Source organism: Embiotoca jacksoni, unplaced genomic scaffold (genome assembly GCF_022577435.1).
Source record: "Embiotoca jacksoni isolate LCO1_2020_lvr unplaced genomic scaffold, fEmbJac1.0.p SCAF_25, whole genome shotgun sequence".
Classification (NCBI taxonomy): Eukaryota; Metazoa; Chordata; class Actinopteri; family Embiotocidae; genus Embiotoca; species Embiotoca jacksoni.
In genome coordinates, this window is record NW_027185376.1 from 2,507,645 (window position 1) to 2,534,806 (window position 27,162).

Sequence of the window (27,162 nt, forward strand, 5' to 3'; positions counted from 1 at the left end):
AAAACCGCGGCCTTGTGCTGCGGTAACGCGGACGTCAGTGAGGTGTTTTTTTTGTCCCTTCCCAACTTCCGTAGCAGCGAAAACGCTATACAAACCCGTGTTTTCCAACGCCCGCACCAGAGCGTGATGGGACGGGAGGACGGAGAATAAACCTGAGCAACAGTGTGACTAAAACTCGGGAGTAATTTTGACAATCCGCGATGGCGACAAGACGACAGTAAGACAATTGCATGTAGTTTCGCGGAAGTTGAGAAGGCGATGAATTGTGTTCCCCAGCCTCCCCCTGCAGCAGCCCTGCAGAGAGGAGGCGATGTCAAGAGGATCCGTGTGTACGACCGCCGCTACGATGAAATCATAACGAAGGAGATGACCGCCACTGGTTTGGACTTCAATGGCTTTCTTCGACTTCTGCACAAGGCAATATTGATTAACTTCACTTTGGTTTGGGGGTCAAATTTTGAGATAACGAGGTCTGTTTACGAGGGTGGTCAGAAAGTTGTCGGAGTTTTGAAGTTTGGGATTTTTAGCACTGTCTCATTACGCAATGTTTTAAAAAACCAGTGTAAAACCGCTGTTAAATGCCCCCTTAAAAACACATCGAAGAGTTCCATATGAACATTTTTATTTATATTAATGGTCACGGGAACAAACAAACACACACACAAAAAAAAATCAACTATTTTGATAATTGTTTTGTTTTTAAACTGTATGGCGTTAGACTAGCTGACTTAATCCAGTACATTTGCATAAAGTAATGCAGGCTAAAGTAGCTCTCTGTACTGTATTATGCAGTACAACAAAATACATCCTCCAAAATGATCAATAAGTTGAATGATCACGTCTCTAAAACAGTCTGATCAAAAATGGAACATTACAACCTTCATGGAGGGAAGTTTACTTCAGGACTGTTGTTTTCGACCGCTTTAGATTGAGCTGGGCGGACCTCATAAACTGGACCACAAATGTAGATTCATGAGCTTTTAAAAAAAATGGCCTTACGCACTTGAAGAAAGGAAAATGAAAGAAGCCTTTGGTTAAATGACCTGTCCTCTCCCAGCCATGTGCAGTACTGCGAAGATTTGGATTGTGCAACAGTGCAGCGCTGCTTGGTTGTTCCTGTGCAATATAGATCTGATTAAAGCATATGTGGGCTCATATGATGTACGTTCAAAATATATACTGACTGTAATCATTGTAATATATGTTGGCTGTAATCATGGTAGAACACATTGCTTATGTAGGAATTTACGAACGAAGGTAAGCAGAAAACCGAGTTTAAACTGAATTTCTGCGATTGACTACTACTAAAAAAGTCTCTGTGAATCTGTGTAAACTGAATCGCTAAAAAGGCTAAATAAAGTTGTGGAGAGCGGAATCTCTCGGGAAGAGAAGCGAGTAAAGTCCAGGTCGTGGCAGACCAAACCAGGGCCTGACGGGGCACTGGTAAAGCTGGGTGAAAGGCCCGGGGGAATTAAGGAAGCCCCCGAATTAAGTCCTGGTGGTGGCGGACCCTACCAGGGTCTGACGAGGCCTTGGCAAGCGCTGGGTTAGAGGCCCGGGGGGGATTTCAGGAACCCCCTGAATTCTGTGGGTTGAAAGGCCCGGGGAGCGTGAATCTGAACAAGAGAGTTAAAAAGAGTTGTAAAATATAATACTCAGAGAACGGCGACTCTCAAAAATAGAGTGGTTGAAATGCCCGGGGAGTAAATCTCTCAAAAATAGAGGGTTGAGATGCCCGGGGAGTGAACCTCTCAGAAATAGAGCTAAGTAGAGCAGTAGCGAAGCTCAGAGAGCTAATCTCTCAGAAATAGCGTTAAATAGAGCTGTAGTTATAATACTGGGAGAGCGGTGAATCTCTCAGAAATAAAAGTGAGTAAGTGGAGCACACGCCAGGACAGGCGTGGGGGAAGGGTAGCAATAGAAAGACAAAGGAAGTACAAAATGGAGGGAGAATTTGAGGGTGAGATTGACAACAGTGGCTGGGGACCCTATGAGTACCAGATGCAGCTGGTGCTGGCAGGAATGGGTACTGCAGCAGGCAATAAAAAGGAAAAGATAAGACAGAAGAAGTTGGAAGACTGTAGTAGAAGATGCGGTAAAAGGAAAAGAGGAAAAAGGGAAATGTGGGTGGCTTCCAAGAACTAAGCAAGTTTTATAGAGACAGCCAGTCTCGGCAAGTTCTTGTTCTGTGGGGACAAAGGGTGGTGTTGGTGAAGAAGTGAGCGTGAATTAAAAGATTTGTGGTATCTGGGGTGACCCCTAGAGTGAGACCGGACTGAATTTATTCAGCCTAGAAGCTTGTCTCACTAGATCCACAAATTGACCTAAAGGAGTCATTCACACTCAATCTCCACGTGTGTGTTGAATTATCACTGTGTGGTAGTGTTGAATAAACAGTAAAAAACAAATTAAAAAAGGAGATGGAAGGTGAATTTGATCGAGAGTGTTTGGAGTATGGGGGCTGTGGCCCAGAAGTGAATATAGGAGAACAATGGGTTCTCATACGGATGCAGTTGAGTAGTGGATGTGACAAGGGAGTCAGAAAGTGAGAAATGAGAGAATATGATAAGTTAACTGAAGGAAACAGAAGGATTCCCCGCGGACCAGGACATGATGGTGGTGTGGCCATGGCTGAGTAGAGCAGAAAATAAGACCAGACAAGACATAAAGAAATGTGAAGAAGGTGGTCTGAAGAGGTGGACAGAAAAAAGGAAGTGGAAAAAGGAAAAGGAAGAGATACAGGATAGGAGAAGAAGATTGCATAATATGGCATTAGTAGGCAGAGCCACACAGCAAGTGTGGGAGAGTAAACGGAAAAAGCAGGTGAAGAAAAGTCTAGATGAACAAAATTACTGAGAGAGAAGGATAACAAACAGAGGAAGAATCTCAGTCAGAAATAACAAAAATTGAAGTAAGCAAAAAATAAAATCAGAACACAGTAAAACTAACGCTGAAAGATCGCGCTAAAAACAAACAAAAACTTCGAGAACGGAGACAGACAAATGACTAGAATAATCCAGAACGTAATAATATATAAATAAAAGAACGGGAACAATTAATAAAAGTGATAGTTAAAAACGAAATAATAAATAAAGATAGAGAAACAATATGGTTAAGAAAGCCAATTAAAAAAAAAAAAAAAAAAAGAGAAACAAACAAATATGGGTTAAAAATTGAAGAAAATACATGAATAAACAAGAATAACCTAAGATAAGTGATAGCATAGAGATAACAGAGGAAAAAGGAACAGGAGGAGGAGCTGAGACAGGCACAGGCTCAGCTTTTGAAACTCCAATTAGATGACGCCAGACGCAAAAGCTACTGATAAGTAAAAAGGACACAAAACAATGGGGAGAGTAAGGGAGAAAATTAGGTTAGAGACAGCAAAATCTGCATCACAGCCCCGTGAGAGCCCTAAGGTGGGAAAATCAAACAAACCCACAGTAAAAACGAGAGATATTATAAGATGCAAAGATCACGGACAGATTGAGAGGGTTTGGGTGTGGTAACCAAAGAGGGTACAGTTCACCTACGAAATGGGCACCCAAACCACCTACCAATTTGACCTTTGTAAGATAATTACATGCGGACATGACACGGGTGCATGGAGAAATAAGAATGTTTACATGTGTATGGTTTATCCAAGAAGTGATGGGCAACTAAAAGGCCCTTTATGCAACAGTTGGAGTAAAGTATGGTGGACCACTAGCTCTACGGGTCATAAGCCACACATTCCCGGTAAAGGTAACCCATATAAAGATTGGAAAAAACACATTAGCCTGAGTAGAGGTGAAGGAACCGGTAACCCATTAATTCTGACAATACAAAACATTACCTTGACAATAGACCGCTATACCCAGTACTTACCCATAGGAGTAGACACTACCGGCACTGACCCAATTGGACTATTTAAAGTCACAATGATAAAGGTACGCAACAAGCGAACATTATTACAGACTAAACAATTAGACGAGAATGGAAAAGAGGTAACTATAGTAGCACAAGTTACCCCGGTAGTATTGTTAAGAATCACTACTGGCTACAGTGAAAGAAACACTTGGTTGGATTGGATGTCAGCCACAGCTCTGTCCCAGAATATGTCTGAATGTGTGGCATGTTCTTCTGCACGTCCCACTTTGTTCACAGTGCCTGCTCCCTTATTTCCGGACACGGACCCGAATGGGTTGAGGTGTGTATTAAACCTTACTCTGTCAGAGAAACCAGACGGATGTGACATTCTAGGGAATGTATTTCCAGTAGTGAAAAAGAACATCATTCCCCCTATGTTCACGCCCAAAGCCGGTAATTACACCTGCTTTAACGGGACAGGAACAAACGAAGTTGGATACATAAATTCGGATTGGTGTATGAGATATCTAGACACCTCAGACTGGGCCAGCACAAAAAAAACAACAATTAGGACAATGGGGACGGGGTGATTTGTTCTGGTACTGCGGAGGACTAACGATTTTGGTTCGAATGCCACTTAACTGGCGGGGGAGTTGTGCACTTATAAGGTTAGGTACACCTCTCACCTTGATTGGACAAAAACTAAATCAGCACAGAAGCAAAAGCTGGAATCAGCAATTTTTTCTTTAAATTTCTTGTGATCTATTAATGAACTGATTGATGAATCAACTGATTGTTTCAGTAAACAACGGACACCAAAAATAACAGCTGATGTTTTTTTTTTTTTACAGGAATTTGGGATCCGCTTATATGAGACGTTTGTGTTGGTCACCACTGACAGAACCACCTTGGATTTTGACAAATTTAGTGAGTAAATCCATATTTGTTGGTGCAAAAAGTGAGAAACTTAAACAAACAGATTTTGAGCCACAATTTGTTTGTACAGTAAATGTCATCCCCTGTAACAGAGTCTTAAATGTTGTTCCTTCACTGTCCGATCGTGTTATTAGTCAGTGTCTACATCAGATAGTCAGACATGAGATCATTTATTTCTACATTTTGTTGTTGTAGAGGAGCTTCCGGATGGCAGCACCCTCTACTTGTTGCTGCAGGAGCACCAGGCTCTGTCAGCTGCAACAGAGGAGGAAATCTCTTTTACTCCTCATTTTGATACGCTGCTCCTGAGTGGCGCGCATGGCTACCATAATCAGGACGGCAAGAACTCATTACGTAAGTACCTACGTGATCGAAATCTCGTACTTGAGTGTGACGCAGATTTCAAGCTCCTGTCGGATGTAAAAACGTTTCACTTCTTACTCTCTTTTTCAGCCTACACGCTCGCAGAACTTATCGACAACGCTCTTTCAGCAACAGCAAAAAATGATGGGACGAGGACAATAGAAATCAGACTGGTTGGTTCTGCAGTTGCATATTATTTGTGGATAAATATGTTTTTAAAATTTCAGCCTTTTTGCATGCTGGTTAAACATTTAATGTGAGAATTGACTTATTCCTGTACTTGTTTACCAGCTGTTTGATGAAACTGCTGGGAAACCTGCCGTCATTGTTCTTGATAATGGGTGCGGGATGACCTCGAAGCAGCTCAACAACTGGGCAGTGTACAGACTCTCTAAATTTGCCAGGGAAAGCAGCTCATTTACAAGGTCGGTGTGCCCTATTTAACTAAGCTATGCGGATGTGTTTCAGTTTGTGTTGCCAACACTTAGATTGTGTCCTTTTAAAAAAAAAAAAAAAAAATCCCCTACAGTAATCAAGAAGGTTATGTTCGTCCTGATCCAGTACCACGCAGTCTCAACAGTGATATATCCTTCTTCGGAGTTGGAGGAAAACAGGCTGTTTTCAACATTGGAAACTCGGCCAGGGTAAGTCTTTGAGGAAAGCCGATATGAACACAGCATTACTGCAAAAGTAACAAAGACTATTTTAAAGAAGCATTCTGACGTAGCCCATTTTTAGCCATCGTTTGAGTTGCTTTGTATCATTGTGACATTTTAGTTTTGGATTGTTTATTGAACAAAACGAGATGCGTGAAAACGTCAGTTCAAGCCCTGAGAATTTATGATCTGTTTTTTAACTGGCAAAAAAGTGAAATACTATCAGGTTTTTATCAAATCTAGGTGAACATGAAGTTTGATTCGAGTGCTATATCTTGCCTAAGATAAAAATCAAACAAAGCGTAGTCATATTATTCAATGGTTTATCTCCACTTTAACATTTTATTGACTAACCGGTGAATTGATTTATTGAGGGATGATGCCGGAGAAGTTCTTATCCAGGATTGTGATGGATGATACAGTATCCAAGAAGAACTGGCCACTCACCAACAAAAAGCCATATGCTATCCAAATAAAATGATTAATTTTTGATTTACACTCCCAACTGATTTAGATCTAACTTCTCCATTTTAAACATAAAATACGGTTCCTGACTTCTGTCATCCTCGTGGTGACGCAACGTCTAACTAAACAGGAACTGAATGCCACCACTATCCAGTTCAAGTGATAAGCTTATTTTATTGGCGTTAATTAAAAGCAAAAGAAGCCCAGATGTTCCTGTTCTCAACAACTTGGTCCAGCTCGTCCGGGGCGTCCCGAGCAGCTCGCCCATCTTATTTTTGGTCAGTACCCACAGTTCATGACTATCGGTAAAGTTGGGGATGTAGACCAACAACTAAATAGAGAGCTTTTCCTTACTGTTCAGCTCTTGCTTCACTACAGTCCGGGAAAGCAGACGGATTTATGATGCCAATTCTACCTATCGTTTAAAATTAAAAAAAAAAGGCCTGTAGCGTTTTGTGCACGGCCCAGCCATGTTCTGCGTTTTCACTTTGTGTTGTTTCAGTAGACATAGAGACTTTCCCCAGGCTTTAAGCTCATTGTGTTGGGTTTTCTGTAGAAAATGCTAGAGAGAGCGAGAGAGAGAGCGCGGGTGTCTTTAAGAGTTGTATTATCACACAAAAACCTTTACACCTGCAGGTGGACAAACTGTGTATCAGGCTGAAAGCAGATCTGTTTCTGAACGTCCCATAATTTATACAGGTGGAATCGTGAATAGCCAAGATCATAACTGATTAGCTTGAGTAGTCATTTGCATGAAAAGTCTTCAGCAGTAATTTATTGTGACCTGTACTTGCTGTAAGGGAGTTTCCAGTCCTCCCCTCATGAGCACACTGAGATCAAAGCAAGGTTATTTGCTCCACTCAAAGTCCAAGGCTGAGTCTGTATGTTTTCCATCACAATATTGAAATGCATTTCATTTCATCTCACATTGTTGTTGTCTGTCTTATTGTGAAAAAACAAAAATAATAAGCATATCCTTTTTTTAAAATTTTTTTTTATTTGTATTCCCATAAGATGATCAGCAAACCACAGGGCTCTCCAGATGTTCATGAGCTGGTTTTATCAAAAGAGGAATTTGAGAAAAAAGAAAGGAACAAAGAGGATGTTTACAGTGGGATAATCAAAAACAGGAAGGTAGGTGCTCTCTTTTAAAAGCCTCTGTCCACATCAACTAAATTTACACTTAACGTAATTTTAAAGCAAAGCGACCTTGATTTGTGGAGAACACCGTGCCCACCAAGAAGGTGCGGTGTTTCTCTAACAACAAGCCCTGGGTGACCCCGGAGCTAAAGGCCCTGCTGAACGAGAAGAAGAGGGTCTAGAGATCTGGGGACTGAGAGGAGCTGAGGGGGGTGCAGAAGGAGCTCCAGAGGGAGATAAGGAAAGGAAAGGACGGCTACAGGAAGAAGCTGGAGGAGCGTCTCCAGCAGAACAACGCACGCGAAATCTGGGGAGGACTTAAAACCATCACGGGCCTCAGCAGCGGTGGTGGGAGGGGCCCAGAACCTGGAGACCAGGCATGGGCCAACGAACTGAACCTGTTTTTCAACAGGTTTGATTCTGCGGGGAGGTGGGTGAGAGGAGGATGTTAGCCAAGCTGACATCGATCATGGACAACACCTCTCACCCCCATTTTTTCCCATTCATCCCAAACTGTATTTATTATTTATTTTTATTTTATTGTATATGTTGTTGTTTTTTGTGTATATAGTGTGTGTGTGTGTGTGTGTGTATTTATTCTAAAATAATTATTTTTTTATCTATCTTAATTATTATATCTTATACGTATTTGTAAATGTTTTCATATTGTGTGCACTTTTTGGTTTTCTTTGCTGCTGGGACGACTGAATTTCCCCACTGTGGGATTAATAAAGTCAAATCTAATCTAATTTGCCACAGGCAATTTTGAGAGCTCTGTGTTAACACCTTCGTCGTCCCTCTTCCTCCTACTGCAGCCCGGTGACTCCTCACATGTGACCAAGGATGACGGGCGCTTCCTCCACGCCCTCATCGCCGAGGAGAAGGGGAACAAAAGCTTCACAGCTGTCGTCATTACAGGAGTCCAGCCCGAGCACATCACCCATCTGAAAAATGATTTTGATGTGTGGACCAGAGAGCTAGCGTGAGCTCCTTCATCCACACCATTCCAGAAACGTTGTCTGCCGTGATTGATATCATGTTTAAAAAAAAAAAGTGTTTTGTCCATATTCCAGGCACATATATCACTATTACATTCATGGAGTCAGTGGACAACACTTGGAAAGCGGGTCCACACGCTCCGATCGTCTCGCTAACATTGACATTGTGGTAAGGCTGCTCAGTTTAAATGGTTGATCACAGCGACTCTCTGCTTCCTATTCATACTTAAACTCAGCTTTTTTTTTGTTTTTGTTTTTTTTTTAATTCTTTTTTTTGCCATTGGACTCCTCCCTTTTCATCAGGTGACTTTGCGGGAGAGGCCTCTCAGACCTCCGCGTGTGATAAACCTCAGGGAGGTGAAAGACGACATACAGACTCTGTACATTACCGCTGCTGCAGACACGTTTGAGTTCAGAGCCTCGACCGGGCCGGACAGCGGCTCAGTGGAGGGCATCATCCGCTATCATCCCTTCCTCTACGACAGGGAGACTTACCCCGATGACCCGTACGCTGCGCAAGGTATTCAAAGTCCTACATGTTGAACGTACCTTCTGACATATTGAGATTTTAACTGAGGATCTCGGATTGGCTGTTTTGTTTTTTTCAGCACCTATTGATAATGATGATGGTAATGATATCGATCATGAGGCTGTACTCCAGAGTCACGTCAGAGGGAAGAGGCCGGTCTTTGAATGTTTCTGGAATGGACGGCTCATACCTTACTGCAAAGTGTTTGAGTAAATACGTATTTATTTCATATACATTGTATTTACTGAACACACTGAAGCAGGGAGTCAGACAGGCACATATTGATATATAAACTAAGTTCACTATTTTATAAGCTGAAATATAGTTTTACTCTGCAAAAGAATAGACGATAACTTACTTCCAAGGTTGTAAAAACTAAAAGTTGTATATTGTAGTTACTCTTTATTGTAGTTTTTTTTTTTTTTTTTTATAAAACGGCTCAAAATTTCACAGAGGGTCAGCAGAGAAAGTTGATACCAATCCCGTGTCTGTACGCTGTATGACACTTGATCTCCTGGGCGGTTATCTTAGCTTAGAATTTCATATAACATAATGGTAGAAAGCAATTAGTCACATTTAGCCATGTTAGCTTTGTGGCCCCACTGATGGCAATGTTGACCAGTCGGTTTGTCCACCCCTTTGGTCCAGACTGAAATATCTCAACAACTTGTGGATGGATTGGCTGGAAAGTTTCTGCAAACCTTCAAAGATACCAGACAATGTATCCTCATGACTTTCCCAGTTTTAAATTGGTCATTTGGAGTGAAATATCTTGACAGCTATTAGGTAGATTACTGTTGACATTTAATACAACCATTGTTCCCAGAGAATTAATTTGAACCTTTCTGTAGTTCCATTGAGTTTGCATTTGTTCAGTACTCAGAGAATCAATTTACCATCATCCCATGAGCCGTGCTTTGAGCTAATTCGAAAATATTAACATCGTAACTGGATAAACTACAGTAAAAGATAACTGCTAAACATCATCACCTGCAGCACGTAGCTCAGTGAGGTTCGGCAAGGCTATTCACCTCCTTACAGCTCCATATTTGGCGTATACTATATACATTGAAGTGATTTCTATCTTTTATCTAACTCTCAGCAAGAAGGATAAATGTATTTGTCCAAATGTAAAACTATTCCTCTACCTTCATTTATTATTCTTGCATCTTGCTGTCCATTTGTTACAGGTTCGACTGGTGCTCTCGACCCAGCAAAGGATCAACTTTGCCTCCAGAGTGTTTCAGTCGGTTTTCTGGGGTGCTTTTCACAGACGACAGATTCACGGTCAACGCAAACAAGCTCAACTTCATCGACCTGGAGTCGAAACTGCAGAACAAGAACACGATCTTCACGACCGTTGTGACTGGACAGGTGGCCACTTACATTTCTTTCAGGCGCTCTGACGATCAGAACGAATTGCAGCTCCACATTCAAGATGTCGATATTTGAATTTAAGATAGATAATGCGTTAAAAAGAAACGTGATTATTGGTCTAATATTGTTGATGTTTATTTTTGGAAGTGTCCACAGGCAAAGAACAGTTCTTCAGTTACCTCCTTCCCTTCTCAAGGTGCTTTTCTAAAAATCAGAAGATTGAAAGTGTTCAGTAACAGTTTTGGTACACTTTAGAGTCCATCAGTAAGCTTGTCCTTGATGTTCTTCATATCTAAAATTTTCCCAGTGAGCGACAGTGTAGCAAAGGGGAAAAAAGCAGTGAAGGAGCAGTCAAACCCCCCCACACAAGGTGACCAAAGAAGTTCAGCAACAAAATATTGTTTCATTAAAGCTGCGTTGGTTACATCGACTAACACCAGTGAATATGACTGAACAAGACTCAGAGTTCAGTGCTCGAGGAGTTCTAACTCAACTACTGCGTCACAAGGTAGAGGTTTAAGTGCGGCACTTAGAGGCCTGTTTTGGAGTATTTCTTCCTCCTACAACTCAAAAAAATGATTTCTCTCTCGAGTTCTGCTAAACGTCTTCTCTCCATTTCAACAGAAAACCTCAAAACGAGGAAACATTCAGAAGGAGTTCACGCAGTGGCTTCTCAACTGTCACGAGAAGCACGATAAGCAAGTGGAGTTTCTGGGCTACAAGGAGACCATAACGCGAACAGATGTGCAGACTAAGAAAATGCAGAATCCCTGGGCGACGTTCTCCTCCATCAAGTGGGACGGCAAAACGTACAAGACAGGCCAACGCGTGAGCATTTGTTTGCTTTGGGTTCTTTTGAATTTGTATTCCTATTCTGTATTTTCCATCGATGTCTCGTTACTCTGCACGTCTTCATACAGGTGAAGTCTCAGAAAACGCAGCCCATTCTGTATGGTACCGTGGCTCGGTTTTTGCTGTACGGACATCACGATGAAGACGTCTTTGCCACAGGAGGACAGGTGGAATTGATTCGCGTAAGAACAACTTTTTTGGAGCTTGGATTTGAGAAGTTTAAAAAAAAAACATTTAAAATACAATGTCCACTTTTTCTTCTGAAAATCCAATTCAGTTTAAGTCAAACTGTAAAAGTCTTCATCTTTGCAAAAAAACAAAAACCTCGATAGAAAGTGAACACTCGACTTGAATGAGTTGGCTGCACGGCAGGCAACACTGAAAGATACTATATGTTTTACCCAAACAAACACTAACATACTGCTTATACCAGTTGTGTCTACAAATTACTAGTAAATCAAGTAAATGTACTTCAGATGTAAATGTATGCATACATGTGCTCCAGAAATGAGATTTTACACATTTAATTTTTACATTTATACAAATTGTATACAATCATTTATTTCTTTTAAAATCATGTGTCTCACAAAAAGATGTCTGAAAGTAAAGGGAAGAGGACTTAAGATAGTAGTGATATAATTAAATACTAAGTTGCGCAGCAATTGCTGCTTTATATTATATACTTTTTTTGAGTACTTGCATTCAGAATGAGATTGATAAACAAACTTGTTACCCAGGAGCCCAAAGAACTTTACAACCAGACCAAGATCATAGCCATTTCCAAGATTGACAAAGCCGCCACCGATGAAGCCATCCAGACAAACATCAACAATGACCGCGCCAAGTGAGTAAGCAGTTCGAGGAAATCGGTTCATTACAAAGCAGTGTGTTTTCACAGATCAGTCCCCGGTGACAGCTGTGACTGGAGGCATTATGTTGTCGGGTTGTGTGTGTCACATTTTCAGCAGCGTTGATATCTCAGGAACGCCTTGAGGGAATATCTTCAAATTTGACACAAACATTCACTTAGACTCGAGGGAAAACACGTTTGTGGCCACAGCTCCCGAATTCACACGTTACTCGTCTCAGTGCAATGACCCATGGGCCTCCCCATGTCCTCTGTCTTTTGAATGAACCTTCTGTTCTTACCTTTTTGGCAGATGCAATTTGCTACCGAGGAGCTTGAAGTCACACAAATACATAGGTCACAGCAAACATTTGTCTGGTATTACAAATGTGTACTCTAAAGTTGCAACTTAAATGATCTCGTACATATTTTGTACTGAGTGAATATTATTCCATATGATTTACGCAAGTGTTTGTAAGTATTTCAAACATTGTTATCATCAGACTTAGCGTAGGATTTATAAAAAAAACAAAAAAAACTCCAACTGTGTTGAATGTCGATATTCTGTGCTGTTGGGTTCAAGATCCTGACTAGAAGTTGTTGTTTAATCTTAATGAGACTTGATCAGCTCGTTTAAGTGGCATTTGTTTGTGCCAGGCTTCCAGAGAAGTTGCAGTTCACCTGGGCAGAGGGACACCCGTGGCCTCAGGATGCAGTTCGTCCCTCTGGAACAGTTTTTGGTAAAATGTTGGATTGTTTGCACACCACACAAGTTTAAATACTAGCCATCAGTTTGCATCACAGTATTATGGGGTTGAAAAATTGTTATCATTGTTTTTTTTATATATATATGCAGCACAAAGCTCATTTTGTGTGTTCTATGTGTTGCATCATTTCAGGGCCGTTCAACATTAACATCCTGAACAGAAATGAACAAAAGTTATCCAGGATGCCGTCATCAGGACAGGGGGCAGGGACAAGACTGGTCATTAAGCGCACAATAGTTCTCCATGGTATGATCATCTCTTTCACAAAAGAAACAAACAAAAATATAATTCTTTTCAGTCTGCTAAAAGTTGTGTAACCATAATACCCTTTTTAAATATTCCATATTTTAAGATTTTTTTTCCAGTGTTTTCTTTGCACTCTTGATATCTATAAGAGGAGATTTTTCTGTTAAATATTAAAAAAAAAAACATCTCTATAGTTTAACGTCTTCTCCAAGAACAGGCTGTTTTGTGTCTGTGTCCTTAAGGCGCATTGATATTAACAACTCTCTCTTCTGATTGACTGACTCTTTTCTGAGTGACACACACCCAAGCCAATCACAAGGTTTTCTTCAGTTTGTAGCTCGCTAGCTTTGCGATATACTTAGTGCAAGGGGTTGTCTTCCACACTGGACAGATGGCCGTGCTGAGGGCGGACATATGACATCAGCGTGTGAGTTTGTGACATCACAAACTTACGGAAGCTCAAACGACTCGTCCAAATGCTGCAGATGCTGACTGCGGGCTGTGACACTTTCACAGATTTATATAGTATCAATTACTGCTTTATATTTAAAAAAGAAATTCAAAACAAAATTTATACAACATGGGACCTTTAAAAATCATGTGCGAGTCAAAACATTGACAATGAAAATTATTCGGGTTTACCAAGAGGACAAAAATTACTTTATAGCACGTAATTACTGTTACGTATAGAAAACCACAAAAGCAGCAAATCTAAAGAGTTTTGGACATTCATGACTAAAAATGTGTTAAGTAGCATCTATTTTCTTTTGACTTGTTCCAGCCCTTGTTTTAAATTATTTGTTGATACTTCTTGATATAGAGTTTCTGACTGTGTTTGTCCCCTCTGAATGCTACAGTAAATTATTTTTGCCTTTCATGTGTAGGTCCTAATGGAGATGAAGAAGTTGACACTTCCGTTGCCAACTATTCAGGAACTTGGGGTTACTCGTTCAAAAAATTTGGTACACTTTTTTTTTTTTTATTGTAATTTTTCTCTGTATTAGATACTTTCTGGATGTCGTGACTTTTGGCTGCTGAAACTTTAGTTAATATCAACCCTCTCCTCCTCGGCAGAGAATCTGATTGACCTGGGGAAGTACACACTGTTTCTGAACACCATGATAAATGATGAAAATAATTCTACCGTCTTTGGAGGCGCACAGCTTCCCAGCTTTTCTCTAAGGTTCACCATCAAAGGTAAAGAGAACCACAGCTCAGTTTTTTTTTTTTTTTTTTACTGTCGTGTTTATTATTGTTTTTGAATCCCCTAATTAGACACGTCCGCTAATTTTGTCCTCAGAGGGTCCTGCCAACAGCTTCAGTATCGGCGCAGTGAACTCCACTCTTCGTGTGGGAGTGCCGTTCGACATTCCTCTGCAAATGCAAGATCTTTATCGCCACCCAACGTCGCCTCCTACCAACCTCCAACCTGTGCTCAAATGCAGGTCGGTCACTTTACGTGTAAATCTACAGTGTTGTTTTTATTTTCTCAGTAGATACTGTAGCTAATTCACAAGATGGCACACTTGTCATTTTCCTTCACATTGTTCACCTGCTACCCCACTCGTCATGTCATGCTGTAACATTGTTGTCATCGTTGTTGTTATTATTTAGTGGCCTGGAACTGAGTTTTGAGACAGTGGACAGCAGTAGGACCAAGTTCACCATCAAAAGGGTCAAAGCACTAGGAAAAGTCCTGAATTACCAGCAATCCAAGGTTGGAAAAAAATAAATGACTTTGTCAAGAAAAGTTGATAGAAAAGGCAAATTATGTTTTAATAGGCGAGTAATGAGTGAATAGGAAATATTTTATTTTGCAGAGTTATGACCTGAATGTGACCCTGCCCGGCCTCAAAATTGACACAAAGACAATCAAGATCAGTCTTCTTCCTGGTAAGACTGTATTTATTTATCGGTTAAATGCCTGAAATAATGATACTTCATAGACAACAAGGATTTTTTTGAGTTTACTTTTCCAGGGTTTTTTTTAGCGCTCTAAATGTTACTTGAATTAACATTTTTGAATAAAGGAAAAAGTAACTTTCTGAGTTAAATGACAACATTAGGTGGTTTTAGTTTCTCAAATTAAAGATTTAGCTCATTCTCTGTTTTTATATCATTGTAAATTAAATATATTTGCATTTAGGAATGATGGTCAGATAAATCTTACAATCTAAATTGTAAATTTGGGGATTTTTGATTTTCACATTTTTCTTATATTTCATAGATTGAAATTTGTCAAATTTGTAAAAAAAAAAAAAAAACTAAAACAAGGCGACTGTTGTTATACTTGTTTAACAGCAAACGAGCCATTGGCTTTGGTGCCATTTTAGTCAAAACAAGCGCAACTTATTCCCCTCTGAACCGGTCACTTCTCAGCCAAATTGTAAAGTTAGCACATGTCCTGCAGCTGCGGTTGAAGCCCTAATCTGTTGGATATTAACATTCAGTTAAGGATCATACCATTGGTTTGTCAGCATTGCCTCTTTAGCTTCATTTTTGATAAAAATGTTAATGTTTTTCAGGTAATCCACATTCCTTCCATGTGATGCCAGCAGAAAACCCAATCAAAGTTGAGAACGGAAAATGGGCCAAGTTTAAAGTTGAAGTTCACGATGAAGCTGGAAACGTCACCGCTAACCCCAAACAGATCGTTCGCTGCCAGGTATGGACACGCATTTGTTGGTAAATGAAGTGTCACCCTTCTCACTATGATTGAAGCATTTGCATGTGCTGGACAAACTCATGTCTGACGGAGCAAACATGTTGAAAAATGGGGCCATCTGGTTCAAAAAGACATGTTGTGTCTCATGAGAGGTTACTAGAAGTCTGGAGTAACCAGGATTTATTTGTATGTGTACCAGCTGGAGAAATCTTTTGACTGTGAATCATTAAAATTCTCGAAGGAAAAACATTTTCTTGTATGTCAGCATTTCACTAGAAGAAAGGATAAAAACAAGAGTTTTTGTGTTGTGGTTTAAACAATCAACCAACATGCAAAAGTCTGTTACTGAAAAGACTTCATCACGTCGTTTGAGAAGACACTTTCACATCCCTTCACCCACCCGGACATCAAACAACCTCCTACTCCCCCTGGCCTCCATCTTCACGCAGATTTTCAACACATCGTTGGAGCTGTGTGAAGTTCCCTCCTCCTTCAAACACTCCAATATCATCCCGGTTCCTAAAAAAACCCTCCATCACAGGACTAAATGACTACAGACCCGTCGCCCTGACATCTGTAGTCATGAAGTCCTTTGAAAGACTAGTGTTGGCCCACCTGAAGGACACTACAGGCCCCCTCCGGGCCCCCTGCCGGACTCCCTGCAGTTTGCCTTATCCTCATCTTTTTCTTTGTTTAATTTCAGGTTCAGGGGTATCCACCGGTGGAAACGGACTGCAGCAGAACAGGATGTGGCGAGCTTTTGACAAACCCCATAAACGTGAAAATAATCAAGGGACAATCACAAAAGCTCGAAGTCAAATTTGTGATGCTGGTAAATTTAAAAAGAAAATCTATTTAGTGGAATATTTTTCTGATTTCAAGTTTGTTTGTAATATCTCCATCCTCTCTTTGTTTTTCTTCTAGAATCATAAGAATGTAGCGTTGGTCACGAAGGAGTTGAAGGTGGAACCCAGCACGCGGGTCATCCTGATGGAGCTCTGCAGTCAGAATGGCAATGAGAATTTGATGCTGAGGAACAATGAAAAGATTGAATGGCTGGCCGGAGGCCTGCTTGAGAACCTGTACTATAAGCTGCATGATGAGGCTGGCAGAGAGGTGCCTCTCACTGCTCAAATAGCCTCCATGATCAAGGTGTGTGTGGCGTATATAACACATTGTCTTCCTGTTGTGTTCACTGTATTCCATCCTATTCGGCTCATGCTGGTTTTGTAAATGTCAGAGCTACTTTTTTTTTCCTAGAAGTGGTTTGGCTGGTGATGGTGATAAATAAAACAAACCAAATGCTGCAATGAATAAGACATTTATGAGTCAATTCTTAGCAGCTCATTTGTTTCTTTTTGTGCACTCTGACTGTGTTTTAAGGTTAACTGGACGAACAATGTCAATCTGAAAGATTTGGTCCAGGGGAAGCTGCCTGATCTTCAGGTGTCCACGCAGGTGCAGGAAGAGCGCTTCTACCAGGTGTCCTACAAAGACCAAAGTGTGTCTGTCTCCTTCAATATAGTGTAAGCCACGTACTCCACTCAAAGCTGTGTTTGCAACAGATGCAGCTCTTGTGTCTGTATGCTAAATGTGAAGCTACGGTATACTGCAGTCAGCCAGCATAAGATAATCCTTTATTAGTCCCGCAGTGGGGAAATTTACATAGCTCAGCATATTGACTTTGTCCAAAGGTACTATTACCTCCATAGCTCTCTATATAATATGTCTTTTTCCCTTTTTTTGTGCAAAAAATGAAAATCTGATAAGAACACATTGTGGTTCAAACGGATCCAAGCAAGCTGTTTCCACTCTTTAAGCTAAGCTAAGCTAAACATCTGGCTGTAGTTTTAAAGTGACTTAAAGTGTACTTTCCAAAATTTCGGAATTTTCTTCTGAAATCCAGACGCATATTTTTCTTGTTTCGTTTGTAGGCCTCGTCCAGATGAACCATCGCAGCTACAAGTGACCCCGCTGCAGAGCACAGTGAGACTCGGTGAAACTTTCCCTGAAAACATCCGTGAGTGTGAACATGATCACTCCAAATTCTTTTCATTTATGGGTTCTCACGACGTAACACACAATGTTTTCCTTAAACAGACCTGGAGCTTCTGGACCAATATAATAACGTCACCAAGACGCTTCGCTCCACCTGCGTGAACCACATGACTGTGGAAGCTGAGGGTCTGGACAAAGCGGCCATCGCCTTTGCATGGCAGGTAGGAGCACAAATTTAGGTAAAAAGCTGACTTAAAATAAAGAAATTAAAGGAACTGTTCACCACAATTGAAATGCAGTCACTCACTGATGGACTTTCAATTTCATCTGAACTTTTATTTTCAATTATCATGTCTGTAAACTGTTTTGAAGTCGGTTGTGGGTCCAAATTTTCCTTTATAACAATGAAAGCATTCTGTAGGCGCCTTATCTCCTGACCTCCAGAGTGTCCCTCCCACACTGTAAAAACACTTGGGAGATTTAAGACAAGGTAAAAAAAAACTCAAGATTAGGGAACTCAGGAATTTACTCTTCTTCTGCAACATCAGAAGCATTCCTGATGAAAGGAGGTAGGAGGTGTCATTGTAGAAGTACAAGAGCTGTGATTTAGTGGTACCACTTTATTTCAGCTGGCAGTGTTTTACAGCTTTATTTACTGCTGACATTGCAGATTAAAGATTTAAAGGTCCCATATTTCATACTTTCCTGGGGAGATATGTTCTGTCTTGATATCCACCAGGAGATATTTTTGGAAATCTAAATTTATACAATGTTGGACCTATAAAAAACTATGATCAACACACAGTACAAAATACTCGGGCTGTAACAATTATTTTAATTAATTAGTTATCAATCAATTCATAGTTTGATTCATAGTTGAAAACAAAGGAAAATCTCACCACAATTTCCCCTGAGCCAAAGCTGATGCCCTTAAATGTTTTCTTTAGTCTGGTTAACAGTCCAAAACCCCCAAATATTATATTCACTATAATATAAGAGAAAGAAAAGCAGAAAATTCCCACCATTCTTTTCAGCAGTTTTGTTTGATTGATGAAGCAACTATTATACAGTGCATTGTTTTACATTGAATCAAACTACCCGACCGTATTCAAAATAAATATATCACCTGCACCTCAACACGACGTACATTATTAAACATTCAAATTCAGTAAAAATGTTATCACACAAAACACATAAAAATATAATTGTTGTAAAGATTTCCCGACAAGACTTAAAATGTTGAATGCCATTTGTACTTTTTTATTTTATTTTATATGTAACAAATGAGAAAACTGTTTGCGTTGTTGTCTTTTTCTTTGTATTTATCCAGTAAATAGACCAAATATATGATAATGTGATACTGACAACAGCAGTTCTGGTGATGGTGATACTTTTACCTGAAGTAAAGGATCTGAAACTTCACTGTGTGCATGTAAAGCTGCTCACTGTGTGTGTTGCATCAGGAGAGCAGCAGCTCTGTAGCGGTGACAGGACTTCGTTTTCAGTCCGGGTCTCTCGGCCCCAGAGAGATGTGCTTCAGCTACGGAGACTACGAGACCCGAGTCATGGTTAAAGTGGTCGCTGGAGTTCCTGCACAGCTTAAACTAGTCAGCGAACCTCAACAGGTAAAAAAAAACCAACAACATTGGTACAGTATTACAGTATCTTTTTAAGTTCTCTAGCTCAAACTAACTATGTTTTTTTTTCATGCTTTTAAGCCTTTGCAGGTGTTGAACAACCACAGCATCTCCACACCATTCCTCATCCAGCTGTGCGATGAGTGGGGAAACCCGTCTCCAGACCTAAGGGTCGTGGTGGAATTAAGATCGTCACCCTCGACACTGAAGGTTCGCTTGACAAGGAATACAAACAGACCAAGTTGCACTTGTTGGGGAAAAAGGCCAGAAACGTATAAAATTGTGCAGACTGATCTAACTGTAGAAACATAATGAGAGCTTGTTATTGTTTTTTAGGTGACGGCAGCTGTTACTTCACAACCTGTGAATACAGAAGGGAAAGCCTCTTTCACCATTACAAAATTGAGTGGGCCAAAGTAAGTACCACGTTTAACACATCATGAAAAGGTAGAATGCAACAATGGCAGGGTGTTTCACCTGTCTTCAGATTTGTTGTTATACTGGTCATTAGTGGGAGTGTTAATACCCTATTCTTCCACTAGGGGGTACTATCAGCTGGAGTTTAGAGGTTCCTTCAACAAGAAACCCATCCCCGGGCCATCAGTGAACCTCACTGTCGTCCCCGATCCCAACAAACCCGTCAGCCTGTTGGTGGAGTACGACACCACTGCCAACTTTCTCGCTGGAGGCATCTTCCCAGGTTTACATTGGAATCTGCTTTTCTCATCAGTTTAGTCTCTGGTTGTGTCTCAAATCGTGTACTTTGGTGCTTACACCTGGTATTTTGAGAAACTAAATGTGTTCACATTACCAAGTATGGAAACTGCAGTGCACTTTAAGCACCAGGATGTTGAACTCCAGCTGTTTGGGAACGCCACTCTATGCATAAACACTGTTTAACACATCTACACAAAGTGTTTTTTTTGTTGTTTTTTTTACTAAGTACCACCGTACTGCTGTTGGACAGAGACCATCAGGATGTTTATGGTGTCCATAAAAAAGAGAGCATGAAAACATTTATTTCCAGGTAAATTAACCAAACAAGGTCCGTAGATATGTTTACAGGCGATTTAAATATTGTTTCCGCGAAGTGCAAAACGGCAGCGTGCGATTTGAGACAACACTACACTGTAGAAATTCACACACTACCCAAGTAAGTGTATTAAAATGTAAGTGTATCAACAGAAGTACGCGACAGCATCTGTCTCTGTCCAGTAAACTAATTGCAGCTGTGTGCGTGTGTGTGTGTTCAGTTTTCTTGGTGACCGTGGTGTCCGATGAAGGAAGTCCGATCACGACCTTTGACCCTGCCGCCGTGTCCATGTTCCTTAGAGAGGTAGCGCCATCAGGAAATACGCCACAAACAGTGAGTGACTTAACAGTCAGAGGGGGCCGTGCTCGATTTTGGGAAAACTTTTCTCTAAAACAATATCCGTTGAGTAATATTGTTCTACGTCTCTCGTCGAGGGCGTCGAGCTGAAGTGCAGTAAACCCATGGAAAATGAAAGGAACGACTGTTTTCACTTCAGGTAAGATGCTTTCAGTTGCGTTTATGTCCTGTCTGGCTGGTTGCAGGATGTTTAAAGGATGAGTTAAATGTGCTTTCTCCATGACGGTTAGCTGAGACTTTCTGTACCACTCTCTCTGTCTGTGCAGTCAATATGAAACTATGGCTGGCAACCGGTTAGCTTAGCTGAGTGCAAAGACTTGAAACGGGGGGGGGGGGGGGGGACTGATAGATGGATTTTGTCCAGATGTGCGCAAGCAGCGTCGACTCTGTGAAGCCACTGCTGCGTTTTTACAGTTGGATTTTTGTACGGTGTGATGAAGTGTTGGCAAATTTGGTCAGCATTGTCCGGAGCGAGGCGAAAGGTTTCCTTCTGTTTATGCAATGCTGAGCCAATCACCTGCTTGGGGTATTTTCATGTTTCAAAATACACATAACTCTCGAGAAGATAACGACTGAGTATTTTCCAAAATATGTAACTTTTCCCTAAAACAATTACAGCGATTGTTTTTGTGTGTTTCACTGCAGAGGCAAAGAAATCCCCACAACTGTTGGAAAACACGTCATACAGTTCTCGCTGCATATTGACAGCAAAAACGACCTGACCAGCAATGAGGTTGGTTTGAGCACATAATCAAAACATCACAACAACAAGCATAGAGGTGGCCTCCACGTTGGTGTCCTTCATACGTGTTTAACTGGAGAGTTGTCACAGAGCTGCAGGTCACATCTCAGCGCTGTCTCCCACCTCCTAGATCCCCATCGACGTGGTGGCCAATCAGCCCGTCAAACTGGGACCCGACTCGCAGCCGGGGACGCCCGTCGTCTTCTACAGTAGAGACATTGCCAGCCGAACACTGGTGGAGAATATGACTCTGAGGATAACGGTGAGCTAAAATCCTCAGAAGGCTTTCTTTGCGTGAAAGCGTAGGCAATTAAGTAAACAGACTTTATGATACGAGTTGCTTTGGTTGATTCCAGGATGTGTATGGAAACACAGCGGGGCAGGACCTCGACGGGAGGGTGGTCGTCTCTGTAAAGTGCTCTACTGGAGAGAGAAACAAAAGCCTCCCGCTGTTTGAAGGACAAACCAGCACATTTCAAACTAGCTTGGTGAAGGGGAAGGCCCACATCCCCGTGAGTAACCACTCCTCAGAGGACAAGCTTTGTTTTGGCCACAAAGGGTTCTGCGTATGATAAATCTACACGTTCCCCCCTCCTCAGAGGCTGGCTATCATGGAGAACAGCCCCGGTGAGAGCAGCAGCACGTACATCCTCGTCTTCCAACCAGACGCGGCGACGCTTCCCACGACGCTCGATCCCTTCGAACTCCCCTTCCTTTTTTGTAATGGTACGGTATAGAAACTGAGTTCACTGACAAAGTCCTGCTTGTCGCAATAAAACGGCTACATCAACATAGAAGAAGCTCTGACACCGTCTCATGCGGACAGACATTGAGGGAGGGAGTACTAAAAGGTAACACGTGCAGCGTGAGGTTAAGTAAACAAAGGTTTGTGGAAGGGAAAACAAGACTAGATTTTGTTTTGTCATCTTTAATTGCGTCGGTATTTAAAGGGTCAGCTCACACAAACAACAAAATGTCTCAAATACCTGCAGAGGTATCCGGCCACGCATGTTTTAGTTGTTCACTGTATAAAGTACGTCTTAAATTTAAACATAGTTGACAACAGTTAAACATTTTCAAAGAAATCTTTTACATTTCCTTGAAAATGTACAGTTTGTCGGTGTGTATCGGGACCATTTTCTGTGGTGAATTTGCATGAAATGTTTTATCACCACGGAACATGAATAAACTGCATTGAAGTGTACCTATAAAGAAGGTCATGAGCTGGTACCAGCTGCCACAGGGTAAAAAGTGAAACTTGAGAGTCTTCGCCGTAATACTAATGCTATTCTACAGTTTTGTAACATTTCTGAAATGATATTTTTTCATTGCTTTAATGACCCCCCCCCCAAAAAAAAATTCCCTTCCTCTTTCATTGTAATGTTGGCAGAAATCAGAAAACCTGAGCAAATCAAACCAAAACCACCTTCAAAGACGGTATCGTAGCTTGATCTGGTAGCTTGATGGATCTTTCTTTTCCATTTTAGATGCAGAGAACCAACGAAAAGTGTCTGAACTAACCAGGAAGAAAGATGAGCTCATCAACGTTGTTGCTAAATATGACGACAACTTCAAAGCATCTAATGAACTCCTTGAACTGCTGATAGGTATATATTGATTTCTTAAAAAAAAAAAAAATCAATCTTGTGTGTGTGTGTCTGTCTTGTCTGTCTGTCTGTCTGTTCAGTGTGCTGCTGAAATGTTTGTGTAGAAGTGCTTAAACATTTGACTTGAAATAATAGTTACATTTAAACACCCAACATTGAAGAACATAATCACATAAAAGTGTCGAGACACAAACCCAGCCCGACTTGTGTGTGATTAATGTTTCATCCATCCCAGGTGATTTCCAGACTGTAAATGAGCAAGTGTCTGACCTCAGAAATCGGCTGCACACATGCAACGTGAGAATTGCACGACCTTTATGTGTAAGATATCAACTCCATCCTCACGTCTGCATGTGTTGAAATTCAAATCTTCCATGTGTTTATCTGCAGGTGACATCTGTGTATTTATGATTGTTTCTAGTTGCAATACATCGACACAATCCTCAGCGAGAAGACCGCTGAAGTCAATGCGATTCTGCCCAATCGAGTCTGCTCCATCCATGACAACTTCAGGGGGCAGCAGGATGTTTTAGGAAAGGTGACGGCACCTTTTGAAAGAATAAAAAAAAAAATTAAAAAAAGGATCAAATCGATGTATCCCCCCCCCCCTCCCCCTCCAGCCCCCGAGATGTGTGTTTGAAGCTTCTGCCTTCTGACTGCAGGTCGGCTGCCTGGCGCTCGTGCACGACGCCGCCGCTGCGAGGGTCATCTCCTGGCACATGTCGGGGCACATGGACTGTGTCGTCACCAAGACGACAGAAGCAGCGCGGAGGATCTATGACAACACGGGGAGCCAGCAGCAGGTCATCCCCCTCGACAGCGTCAACCCGACACCAGGAAACAGGTAAAAGTGAGGATTTCTAGAAATACGGCTGAAGGTCTTCTGTGAAACTCTGGTGACAGTCGGGGCGCTGCGCTTTGTGTTTGCTCATATTAGTCCTTCGTGCACCATCGTTCATTTCAGTATCGCTCTCGGTGACTCAGTAGCTCTCATGATGCGTGTCCTTTTATTATAGTCTTTCATTTCAAGCCGTCTCCCTCACACTGCTCTACAACAACAGTAATTTAAAGATCATGTTGCTGCTCCTTCTTGCCAGCTTTAAAACTCGGCCAACAAAGAGAGGAAATCTGAAATCTTCCTCCTTGATAGAAACATTTAATTTTTGACACGTGGTAAACACAGGTGTCCTTTCATTTTGGTTTACTGTCCAAATAATGGAGACTATAACTATTGTCATAAGAAGGAGAGCAGCTTCCTTCCTGCTGTTTTTTCTGTTGCGTTTGTGCACTCTTAAGTACGATATCGCCGCGCGAGCTTTTTTTTTTAGCCAAGCGTAACAACACTGTAAAGTTTAAGATTATAGAATTTTTTTTTTTCCTACCATTAACAGATCTCATTGTTGTCTCATAATTCCATTAAAGTGGAGAAAGGGAAAAAAAAAATGAAAAATCTGCATAACTTTACTTTTTAAGCAGCAAGTAACACGTATTTTGATTATTTATGTGACGTTTCTTTGTGTAACATCCCATCACAGTTTTGTAAAGCGCATAGTGACATATTGTTTAAATTAAAAAATACTCATTCAGCTACTTTTTGAGAGAAAGAAAAGCAGGAAACCATCAGAAATGAGTTGCTGAAACGAGAGAATGGTTGGCACTTTTGCACCAAAAAAACAATATAGAAACAATCGGTTATCAAATAAGTTTATCATTTCAGCTCTAATTACCATGCAGCAGTGATGTTACTTAGAGCTGAAGTCATCAGTCAATTAGTCCATTATTTGATTAATACAAAAGTTAATCTGCAGTTATTTTTAAAAATGGAATCATTGTCCTCAAATGTGAAGATTTTCTGATTGATGTCACTGTAAACTGAATATGGTTGTGTTTCAACTGTTGGTCGGACAAAATGGGAAATAGATCTGCCTTTTTTTTTTCTTTTTTTTTTTTTTTTTTTTTGGTCATTTTCTGACATTCTGACAGTTAATCAAGCAGATCAGCCGTAGTTGCAACTATAATGTAACTAAGACAAAGTCATTTAGACTTTAGACTGTTTAATGTAATGAATTGAAGTCATGTTTCAAGAACAGACAGAAATGGATGTCTGTTACTCACTGTATGCATCAGGTCTGGTTTTAGCAATAACATTTAACTAGTGCACGATTGTTTGCTCAATCTTTCAGAAACTCTTAACATGGTCTACAACGATGAAAAGTGAACACGCATGTTGGATTGTGCCGTGAGCGTCAGATTAACGGGGTTTTGAATTGCTTGCAGGTCGCTGCCACACATAAGAAATGGCCACCAGCTCTTTCAACCCCGCGGGAACCCGGTCCACGCCAGAGAGTACCTCGTTTACCCCCACGATGACGTGAGCTGTAATATCGGTGAGCTGCCTTGAACGGGTTTCCCCTGCTCGGTGTAACATTGCTTCGTTGTTGTTTTTCATGGCAGATTCCTAGTAAAGACTCCTGGGTGTCTGTGGTTTTCTGGAGGCTTCTCAGGTCTCTGTGTTTGCTGTTGTTGGGGTATTTCCTTCATGCCCCCGCCACTCCTGTAGAGCTGTGGGTAAATGTTTCCACCTGGGATCCAACCTCACAGGGTGGGGGTTCTGTCAATGGAGCAGAAGTTTGGCCTCTTTCCCCCCCGAATTAAAATAACTTTGTTATGTGGGGATTTTCTATGGTTTAGTATTTTCTTTTCATTGGTAAGATTTATTTATTTATGATTCACCCTGTTTGCCTTTTTTTTTGCGCTCATTTACACAAAAACATGTGTGGAAGCTTTTAGTAGTGAGAACAAGAAAATTTGTTACATCAGCTCTGGAAGTTTCCTGCTTGATCTTCCTCCCCAGTGTTTAAAACCTTCCTCGGAGACACGATTCTGATTGATGACCTGGACTCTGCAAACAGCTACAGAAGGGCGGTGAGTGATGTTTGCTGACAGGGCGGTGCCATCTTACCCGGCCGCTGGTTATTTTTCCTCTAAACAAGCTGTTGCTTACAGGTGGTGCAAAACGGGATGCAATGTCCCACTATCCTGACCAAGCAGGGCGACAGGGTCAGCTCCCAGGGCAAGTTCGGAGGCACACAGAACAAAGCCCCACCGATCAACGAGCTAAAAGTGTTCGGAGCCCCCTACCCACCGCACTACCACACTCTTAATAAAGAAATAGGTGACATATCTCTTCGTCGTGTTTTTAAAGCACAGGTTTGTCGTCAGTCAGAGAGTGTTTTAATTTTTGGTTTGTTTTTTGTGGGGGCAGACCTGCTCCATCAGTACCGGTCGGCTGTGAAGAAGCTGAAGGAAAGCGAAAAGGAGCGAGACAGCCACAGAAATAAAATGAATGCTCCCGAGATGAAGAGAAAGCAACAAGAAATGGAGGAGAAAAAGAGGGAGCTGGAGGAGATTGAGAGACAACTCGGTATGTTTGTTGACCCGGGAGTCAGCTTTTTGTGGTTTTATTCTGTTTTTTAATTGCTCTGTTCCTCCTTTTGCATCAACAGGAGTAAGACCAGGGAAACGGAGGAGATTGGGAGACAACTCGGTATGTTTGTTGACCCGGGAGTCAGCTTTTTGTGGTTTTATTCTGTTTTTTAATTGCTCTGTTCCTCCTTTTGCATCAACAGGAGTAAGACCAGGGAAACGGTTTCCTGCTGATGCTGGTGAGCCGTCTGACATCCTTACAAAAAGAACGAGGAGATCCACACAAGGTCCAACGTGATACTTTGAACACAAGCCTCTTTTGTAATTTTGTTTTTGTATCAACTATTATAATTCATATTATTTGCTAAGAGCTGTTTTTGTATATTTTAACACTTTTGTAACCCTGCTTATGAGATGTATTTGGATACACTGTGATGCACCATGTTTAGCAAAGTATTTCTGTATTAAAAAAAAAGACACATTTGAAAAAAATCTCTTTGCTTTTATCCGTATTTTGACTCTGTTTGAACTTCATTTAAATACTAAACTTAGAAATATAAAACGTTATGTTGGTGGAACTGGGCGGACACTGTGACAGCCGCGTATATTTTACGCACATTTTACGCACGGGATAATTACGACGCATTTGAAACAAAGACGATCATTATCCAA

At 41.1% G+C, this 27,162-nt stretch overlaps 1 protein-coding gene across 1 annotated transcript; it reads left to right on the top strand.

Annotated features, from left to right (window-relative positions):
- Positions 1-129: 129 nt before the first annotated feature.
- Positions 130-26,972, top strand: smchd1 (structural maintenance of chromosomes flexible hinge domain containing 1). Its single transcript, XM_069159580.1, has 48 exons — positions 130-417; positions 4,701-4,776; positions 4,981-5,139; positions 5,239-5,321; positions 5,440-5,573; positions 5,678-5,792; positions 7,284-7,403; positions 8,225-8,391; positions 8,483-8,576; positions 8,711-8,927; positions 9,016-9,145; positions 10,127-10,310; positions 10,938-11,141; positions 11,234-11,347; positions 11,903-12,009; positions 12,670-12,752; positions 12,912-13,025; positions 13,910-13,987; positions 14,100-14,222; positions 14,326-14,470; positions 14,640-14,742; positions 14,846-14,918; positions 15,551-15,690; positions 16,394-16,522; positions 16,615-16,842; positions 17,074-17,216; positions 17,625-17,710; positions 17,791-17,909; positions 19,152-19,313; positions 19,407-19,535; positions 19,662-19,741; positions 19,868-20,025; positions 20,579-20,691; positions 20,793-20,854; positions 21,361-21,448; positions 21,588-21,719; positions 21,814-21,969; positions 22,057-22,183; positions 22,945-23,064; positions 23,300-23,385; positions 23,486-23,602; positions 23,727-23,908; positions 25,342-25,451; positions 25,919-25,989; positions 26,071-26,239; positions 26,330-26,488; positions 26,571-26,611; positions 26,694-26,972. Exons 1-48 carry the CDS (start codon positions 259-261, stop codon positions 26,697-26,699), a joined length of 5,895 nt encoding a protein of 1,964 aa, XP_069015681.1. The 5' UTR covers positions 130-258; the 3' UTR covers positions 26,700-26,972.
- The last annotated feature ends 190 nt before the right edge of the window (positions 26,973-27,162 follow it).